Source organism: Chiroxiphia lanceolata, chromosome 3 (genome assembly GCF_009829145.1).
Source record: "Chiroxiphia lanceolata isolate bChiLan1 chromosome 3, bChiLan1.pri, whole genome shotgun sequence".
Taxonomy (NCBI): Eukaryota; Metazoa; Chordata; class Aves; order Passeriformes; family Pipridae; genus Chiroxiphia; species Chiroxiphia lanceolata.
In genome coordinates this window covers 42,131,450-42,140,728 of record NC_045639.1, presented here as the reverse complement: position 1 = coordinate 42,140,728, position 9,279 = coordinate 42,131,450, and the positions used below count along the sequence as shown (strand labels likewise).

At 36.5% G+C, this 9,279-nt stretch overlaps 1 protein-coding gene across 2 annotated transcripts in view; it reads left to right on the top strand.

Moving 5' to 3' along the window:
• Positions 1-689: 689 nt before the first annotated feature.
• NUP133 (nucleoporin 133) overlaps positions 690-9,279 on the top strand; it is a 33,135-nt gene continuing 24,545 nt past the window's right edge. The window contains exons 1-9 of one of the 2 annotated variants that reach the window (XM_032683584.1): positions 690-903; positions 2,910-3,028; positions 3,627-3,730; positions 4,810-4,917; positions 6,262-6,393; positions 7,170-7,340; positions 7,981-8,136; positions 8,232-8,302; positions 8,859-9,006. In XM_032683584.1, the coding sequence (XP_032539475.1) occupies positions 719-903; positions 2,910-3,028; positions 3,627-3,730; positions 4,810-4,917; positions 6,262-6,393; positions 7,170-7,340; positions 7,981-8,136; positions 8,232-8,302; positions 8,859-9,006 (1,194 nt within the window). In that variant the 5' untranslated portion in view covers positions 690-718. The remainder of the gene's footprint in view (positions 904-2,909; positions 3,029-3,626; positions 3,731-4,809; positions 4,918-6,261; positions 6,394-7,169; positions 7,341-7,980; positions 8,137-8,231; positions 8,303-8,858; positions 9,007-9,279) is intronic. The other variant, XM_032683583.1, reaches the window with a different exon arrangement.

Below are 9,279 nucleotides of genomic sequence, written 5' to 3'. Positions count from 1 at the left end.
ACAGCTTTAATTAAAAAGGCAAAGCACTTAAACTGACAGGTACCTCATACTTCAGTCGTGCCACATTAACCATCTCAAGTTTATCTGCTTTGCATTTGGGTTCTGTCATATTGGACCACGTCCCACACAGAAAACCTAACAGACCTGACTCTTTAATCAAAGAACATGTTTTTGGAAAATTATAGGAAATTTTTGAATATGCTGGTTTTGGTTAATTTTATTGTTAACTAATTAGCTTTATTGATACTATACATGCAACTCAACTTCTTCCCCAAGTGGATGGTACCTACCTACCTTCTGAAAGCTCTTTTTCATACAAGCCAATGCCATTCAGTATTTTCTTTCAGTGAGGAAAATATACTTCCCCTTGAATGCTAAAATCTTATTTCTATACCACTGAATAGTTGTAGTGCGTCATTGTTATTTACCACAGATGTGAAACACCACCTTTCCGCGCTCCACCTGGTTAGTGCCAGCTAACCGTGTGAGTTCAGTGAGACCCGGCATCTAAACCCAGCCTTGGGAATCCGGGACAGGTATCCCGTGGGAGCAGCCCGACGAGTGCCGCGGGATTTCCATCGCTCCCCGGCAGGGGCCGCGCTCGGCTGCTCCCAGCGCTTCCCGCCCCGCTCCTCCCTCCCGTCCCCGCCCCGCGGTGACGCGCTCAGCCGGCGCCCGGCGGGAGTACGAGCCCGGCGCCACTCCCGCATCCCCAGCCATGTTCCCGTCGGCTCCCGCCTCGCCGCGGACCCCCGGCGGGTCAGCCCGCAGGACCCTGGGCGGCGCGGCCCCCAGCCCTCTGTCCCGGCCGGGCGGCAGGAAGAACGTGCCCGTCGTGGCGGCCGCCGCCTCCCCGGTGCTGTTCTCGCCGGCGGCGCGGAGGAGCGGCTCCCTCTCGGCACGGTGAGTCCTGCCTGCCCCGCGCCTGGCAGACCCTGCCCCGGTGCTGGATGCTCGAGGCACTGGAGGTTGCAACGTTGCTGTTTCGCGAACGCGGGTTTACCATTTTTGGGGGTCGGTTTTTTGGGGGGAATGTACTCTGAGATGATCTGTATCCGTGATCGCCCATAAGTCTCTTTCCAATTGTGTGTTGTTTGGTCTTTTTTGTTTGCGGTGTGCTTTTGAAAAGTGTGCGTGCTAGGTCATTCGAGTACTCAAGAAGCTCTGTGTGGAGTCGTCATGATGATGTTTTATGTTTTGCCTTTTGTTCCGCATTAGTAACTCAGAAGTTCTGTTTGCTGTTTATCCTAAATAACACTGTACTGTCAAGACACTGTCACTCTGGAAGTTGGTTTCGTTGAAGATAGTGCTGAAGATTTTAGACATCAGTATGGATTTATACAATGGAACCTTTCCTCTAGTGTATAAATTAACCTTTCTTTGTTATTTTTGCTTATTGCTTTCTTTTATACAGGGTTTTTTCTACAATAAGACTTTTCTTATTATCTCCCAGCTGGATTTATTTAGAAATCTTTGATCAGGGATATTTTTGAAACGTTTTTGGCAACTTAAGTACTTAGTATTTTTGGTTTTGTATTAAATGAATTTGTTTTTCCAGAAAATTCTGATAAAATTGTTAGGCATGATTTTTTTTATGTAACAAGGAAAGAAAAACAAAACCTATGAGAGTTACTAAACTACACTTACTCTTTTTTGCTCACTTTTCTGCTGGAGTAGTAAGACTTTCTTGGTCTGTGGTTTCCTGAGCGTTCTCAGATTCTTTGTAGGATATCTGTTATATTCTGTTGTCATGATAACAAATTCTGACAAAACATTTCATAGTTGAATGGTTTTAAGGTTTTTTAAAAGTAGTATTGTACATTAAAGCTATAAATATAGGGTACTGCATGTTCAGCATTATAAATTATTTCTTATTAGTTCTTGAATTTGAGAGTGCCTCAGATGTATGCCTGTATGAAACATATGTGATATATGAAAATAATAGGAACCTCTGCATTTAAAAAGAGGATAAAATAGTCAAAGTTTAGGCATTTCACACCCACCCACCCAACCCTTCCCTTCCTCCCCCCTGCACCCTGCTCCGAGCTTCCTCTCTTCTCTCTTCCATATAAATCAAAACCGAGAAACAACATGAGCCTCAGATCAATTTCAGAGGGATTCAGAAGCTCTTTTCTCAGGAGCATCTATTTGTTGTTGAGATAAACAAGATGGCCTGTTTTCAGTTTTTGGAGCTTTTACTTCAGGTGTGTTTAATTTTGCAAACTGGATTTCAGGCTTGTCTTTAGCTGTATATCATCATTTCTTGCCATTTCACACTGGGAGGCCTGTGACAGCATTTCACTTGTGAGAAGAAATAAAACAGGGGCATTTTTCTAAAAGCAGAGAAATTTACTCAGTCATGTTCAAAAGACAAGACAGGCCTGTGCTGTTCTGGAGAGAAAAGGTGGGGAAAGATGCAAAATGGCTTTTATAAATTATGTTATGAAACAGATAAGAATTGCACTCACCACACTAAAATAAAGGCAGTAGAAGTGCAGTCTGATCCAGGCTACCATGAGTGTTTAAAGTATTGCACAGTGCAACAATTGTTGTCCAGCAGTGTCAGGGATGGAAGTAGGCCCTGCAGTCAGAGAAGAACTTCTCTTAAGCTTCTCCTGACATTGTGGATAGCTTTATTCTACAGATAACCAGAATGTAGAGAAGTTGAACAGTGATTCTGTTGTTGGTTTGCTTACATATTCAGTGTCAGTTCTTTAAAAATAAAGAATTTGATGACAGCTAGCAACTTGTAAGGAGGCCACCAAATTACTGCTTTAGATGGTGCTCTCAGAGGGAGCATGTTTATTTTACAGAAATGTATTTCTATACAGATACTAATGAAGTAAATGCCTGCTGAAGCTGATGAAGAAACAATAAAAAGCTAACTATGACTTTTTGTTTTGTTGTAGAGCAACTCCTACCAGAGTTATCCAGCTTCCTACAGCAACTGAGACTATTAATTACGATGTTCAGGCTTTTGGATCCTCTCTGCCTGTTAAAGTTATGGAAGCCCTGAAGAAGGCTGATGGTAAGAATTTATTTTATCTTTTGGTTTTTTAGGAAAATTGATAGGTGAGGGAAGTGTTAACATGCTGTTGATGCCATTTAAATCCTGACTTTACAGTGGAAACTGAAATGTCTGTGCCTTGCTTTGAATCTGTGTTGGTTAAGTAACAATAGTTGTAATAGCACCCATGTGGGTGTGAATGCATGGAAATATATTTCAGGTGCTGTCTTAACCAATATATTGTGAAATGCAAGGTTGTAAAGAAAGCTAATAGTAGGTTTTTAGATAGATAGGAGGAACCAAATATGTATCTTAAAAATCATCTTAAAAATTGCTGAGTGATTTATGAAGCTATTATAATCTGCTCTAAATTGATGGAAATAGCTTCTAGGATTGTCTTGCCTTTCAGTCTCAAAAGTTGAGTGTTTGTCAAATGGATTTTTAAACTACATGTAGTAATTTGATATGTTAATCAAATAGATGGAAATTCTTATATGGAAACTAATTTAATATAAAACATTTCTTATTTTCCAATGAGAAAGAAATTTTACAGGTTTAAAGATTGCTCTGCAGTGTTTTAAAAATCTGAATGTTTTTAAAAAATTACTTTTTTGTGTAGCTGATGACCAGCTGAGTGTTCAGGTGGATGAAAGTGGATGGGCCTGGCTAGTCCATAAAGAAAGGCTGATTATTTGGAAGATTGGTCAGTCTGCAGTAGCTAAGGTAACTGAAAGGTGAAAATGGAACTCTGTATTTTGTTCTAGTTGAACAAGTTATGTAGTTGTGAGGTTTTGGGGTTTTTTTTAAACAAGATTTCTTTTGTAAACCGGAGTTTGTCTGGTTTCCCCCAGAAGCAGCAGGGTTGGTATGAAGTCATGCTAACAGTAACTGAAATTCAAGCTCTTCAGTTTTAATTGTCACCTTGACACTAAGGTTAATTCTTTGTGTTTTAGTAGTGTGGCTCTTTTGTCAGATTGTCTTGATAAATCTTATTTTGATAGTTAAAAAGTAGTTATATGTTACAGATTGGTTTAGATTATTCTGGGTCTGATTTTCAACTTGTCAAAAAAACCAAAAAAGGTTAGTTTCAGAGGTGCTGAACATATGTTTTATCTAGATTTGTAAGGTCAAGAATTTTTTTTCCCCTTCTGGATAATGTTTCTTTCAGCATCATTTCAGTGAATAGCAGTTATAGTCAGAGAAAATCTGTAGCTACAAAATTAGTATCTTTCAATTAGTGCAATATAATTTAATTATACGAGTCCTGCACTCACAGTGGAGTGTCAAGTACTAGTGTCTAGTACGTGTAGAGATTTTTCAAGGGATTAAAACTTTTCTGGTTGTTTAACTTCGAGAGGGTGTAGGGGAGGAAGGAGTGTTTCCCCTCTCTATTCTGTTAGTACCTAGTAAGCTTTCTCAAGTGCTTCTAGTTTAATTTTTAATTTTAATTTTTTGCTGCCTTGTTAGAATATTGTATTAAGGAATACAATAATAAGGAATACTATATACATATATATACACACTATATGCATATATATAAGGAGTACTGTAATAAGGAACTCAAATAACTAAAGAAAACCAGTTATATTTGAAAATATACAAAGACAAGTAGGTGTTTTTTAGCTTTTGTGACAACCTCGCTGAAAATGTCATGTGACGTTCTTTTGGTTCCCTTACACAGTATCTGGGCTAGTTGAAATTTAATTTTCGGGAGAGTAAAAAAGTCTAATGGCTTTGTGACAGAGGAAAAAATTCTTGCAGTCTCATATTTATTATGGCATCTCTTTCTTTCTTTCTTCCAGTTATCTCTGTGCAAGGAGCTGCAGCTGCCACCCAGTGACTTCCCATGGAGTTCTAGTTTAGCAGCTATATCTTGTCTCAATTCCTCGGGTGAAGCACCTTCCCTGCAGGTGACCAAATTTTAAATTTTAGTTGTTTAAAAGCACCTTTAGAATAGCTTTGAATATATACTTTTTTATCAAATACTTATTTGAAAACATTTGGTGGTATGCTATCTGTTCAAAAGGTCAGGTTTGATAGTTGGCAGTAAATATTTTTGAAGTAAAGAAAATTCTGCTAGTCCTTTCAAATTACACCATTTACATTTTATAGGATCAGATTAAATAGTAGTTTTCATAAGGATTACTTCACATGCTTTCATAACAAACAAAATTACTAAAGACTAAGAGGTATTGTGGGAACAAACACAGGGGCAATCAAGTATGCTGTCTGAGCAAGTGCAGTTTAAATGCATGCTGGCTGAAAATGTTGTTCAGCAGTGGATTAATTCTGAGTACACATAGATGAGAGGCAAAGAAGAAATTTAAAAGAAATTTAAAAGGAAGTAATACACCTAAACCAAGATTTTTTTTTTTTCAAATTTAATTCTACAGCTTGTGAGCTAGACATGGATACTATGATTTTAGAGAGTGAAGTAGAAATGTTATTGTAGAAAATATTTCACTAAAATGGAAAATGTTAAATAATGGGCAGGAATCGCAAAGGACAGTGTACTCTGTGCTGTTTTTTAAATTATTATGTTTATTAGCCAACTGCTTTCCTTTATGAAGGCCAGTGTCTGGTCAAAAATCAGTTAGAAAACTGTGAGGAGCTCAATAACAACTCAGCTACAGTTCTTCTGTTGTTCTGTGATTTTTATTTATTTTTTTTTTTAAACCAGTAGATTAGGTACAATGCTTTTTGTCCAGATCTCTACCTGAACAGTCTTTGGCTTCATGCTTTGAATTTTGCACCTGGGTGAATTCCCGAGTTAGAAGCCTTAATGTTGGCACTCTATAGGCTTATGTCTTTATGAAGAGAAAAGCCACCATGTGATTTGATATTTCACTTAATGACACTAAAGCAGTTTCTTTGTTAAATTACAGTCTGCATTTTAAGTCTTCTATAGTAGCTTGTAACTCTTGGCATCTGAAATTCCCCACAGGCTGTCTTCTGCCTTGCATCTGTAAGTTTTGCTTGCGTTTCACTAGCAGACCCTGAATCAGAAAAAAGAAGCAGTAGAAAATACTCTTATTAGCAAAATAAGCGAGTATAACATTCCCTGCATGAATTAAGTTATGCTGCATAATCTTTTTGTGATTCAGTTCCAGACTTGTCAGTGTGCATCCATTTGTATTTACTACTTTTTTGTTTGTCACCCACAGTCTTGATATGTAATTTAACATATTTTAGTTAAAGCTGTAATCTGATTATTATTGTCTTGCATGTTCTGTTAATTTTTTTTTCACTTCCAGTCTCTGGCAATAATGGTTGCTACCAGCGAAGGTTCTGTGCGCTACTGGCCCAATCTTGCACATGAAGGTTCCTATACAGACACTTTTACAGACTTTGGAGGCTCTTTGTGCAGTTTCCTGACAGCAGTAAAGGTAATAATAAACAGTATGATTTATACTAAAATACTTGGTTTATTCCTAATCTAAAAACAGAAGAGCATGCTCCATGTTACCAGTCCCAAATCTGCAATAAATGTTGCAGACTTTTTTTCATTGTTTTTCATTGCTAGGTTTCAAGGATTATGTGAGATATTGGTTCTCATTTTTAACTGAAATTGAGTTTCATAGATAAAAATATCATACAAAGCTAAGAAAATGAGTCTCTGCCAGTGCTAAGTACTAGTCAGATGTTTGTCTTTTTCTTGACATAAATGGATGGAAGTCTTGCTATGCAGTTCACTTACATTAGTGTCCTCTAGGATAAGATGCTATTGAATAAAAAAGAAAAGGTTACGGTGTGTTTAGTAATGCTTTGAGTTTTAAATGAACACGTGGAAGTTCAGTGTTATTTAATAATAATTAATCATGTGAATGTTAAATGTAGCAATGCCTGTGAGAAAGTTATTAAGTATATTTTATTTTAGTATTTTTTCAAAAAATGCATTTTAAAACTTAAAAAGTATACTGTAAACTGTGTGCTGCACTGATTCAAACATAGAGAATAATGAGGAAAATTTGTTTAAACAGCCTTTTATGTGATAAATGCTTCTTTTTCTTTGTTAGCTCTTAAGTACTAAGGATGCCTTGTATCTTGTTCTTGTTTAGTGTTTACCCTTATGAGTTGATGTAAAGATTATTAACTGAAAATAGAATTTTTTCAGGAATGTGATTTTTATTTTTTTAATGTAGTTGCTTTTTCTTTTTGTTAGGGAGGAAGCTTTATTTTATCATCTTCCAGAGGTCAACTAGTCCGGTTGATACCTGATAGTTCTGGCAAGATTCAACAGCATGCCCTGCCACAGGGTCAGGGCGTGTTTTCTGGAATTGGTAGAAAGGTTTCTTCTCTTCTGGGTATATTGTCTCCTGGAAATGATACTCTGGTAAGCTTGAAAAACATTCATCTGTTTTACTTTCTCTCTGTAATTTCTAGCTTCAGTGTTTAAGAAAGGAAAAAGAAAAGATCTTGTAAGGGTGTATGATGACCAAAAAAGATAAGACTCAGCTCATTTATGTTGCTTATATTTCTTTGGAATTTGAAAGACAGAAACCAAATAAATCTATATGCTTTGTAAAGGTGATTGCTGACTTGCTCTTTAAGTCCAAATTAAAGGAGACTTTGAAATAATAATACTTCTTGGGTATATACTTGGAGTATATGCCATGATTCTGAGTCCTGCCCTTTTTAGTGGTAGCTTCATTACAACTTGAAGAAACTAACAATAACCTGTAATTCTACTTTTCTGATTTAGAGTTGCCAAGGGTTGATTGTCGCGTTGAGTTTTGTCAATGAACTCCTCAGAAGCTGGCAGAAAATAGGAGAAATGTACTTATATAGATGTTGTTATATCTATAAAATAAGACTTCTCTTGGAAGTTATCATAATACTCATCTTGGTTGTAGCTTGCGTACATTGGCCAAGGAAGTGATTTTTTTTTTCGTGGACTGAGAGTGGTTTAGATTATTGTATCCAAATATTAAGGCTTTGCTTTAACCTTTTTAGCTTTTTCTTTTTAAATACAGATTTCCAGTGTTCTTTGGGATAGAGAGAGATCAAGCTTTTATATGCTAACAAGTTCAAATCTAAACAAATGGGAGATTGATGATTCATCAGAACGTTATATTCTCAGCTGGGATATCAGCAGGACCCTGAAAGAACATATTACAGATGCAATTTGGGTAAGAGCCAGCTCACCTGGAAGGGATTTGTGTGGTTTTTTAATTAATTAAACCTGTTTACATATCATTAAAAGACAGATGTATTGGTTTTTTAGGGATCTGAAAGTAACTATGAAGATATCAAAGGAGGAGTAAATATACAATACATGGATTTGCAACAGAATCGGTAAGGAAGCACACTTGCATCTGGTAAAACCTACATTAATGAGATGAATCTGTTTTCTTGCAAAAATTTCATGTAAGTAATCGCAATTTAATTTTACTGGAGTGGCACTGTTCATAAAATAAGCCAACTAGGTTTTTATCGTATACTTCATGCCATCATTATCTTTTTAGCATTACAGATTCTTTACCTGATAGTAATTCCATTCCTCTTTTTAGTGTCATTTTATCAGGTTTGGGTATTTGTTTTGTCTTGATATTACAAAGTTAACAAATAAGCAACTGTAACTTGTTCCAGCAAATGCAGAGAATTCAGTCTCTATTGTATTTAATTTATTCACATAAAATTATCACTGCCTTGCTTCAGTTTTTTAGTGCAATATGAACACTTAATAGCTTGGAAGAACAGATAGTATAATTTTTCTTTCTAAAAAACCTACAAGACTGGAAAATATTTAGTTTGTATTGTACTTAGATATCTTTTTTTCAAGTGGTAGAGTCTTAGCAAGTAAAATATGTAGTAATAATCTCTCAATGCTGTGATATCTGTTGTTGAATAGTGATGGGCTGGTCATACTTGCTGCAGCATGGCATCCTGGAGATCGTCCATGTCTTGTCTACTACACTCTGATAACAGTAGAAGATAAAGGCTACCAGATGTCTGATGATGTCGTCGTGGAGGTCACACAGTATAATCCATCTTTTCAGGTAAGCTAATGAAGGCTCTGATACTGAACTAAGAAAGCACAGTGTTTCAGAGTATTCCTGTACATAAATTATCTGACAGATTTTTGTCTAAAGGAAAATAAATGTCTCTTGGAAGTATGTGTTCATAATAGTCTGAGAAAAATATGTACCAACATCTTTTTAAGTTTAATACTAACTGTATGTCAAGTTTAAGCTTTGCATTTTAAAGTATAAGATTAAAAAAGCACCAAAAGTAAAAGTCTAAATATCTGACTCCTACTAATTTATCCTAAT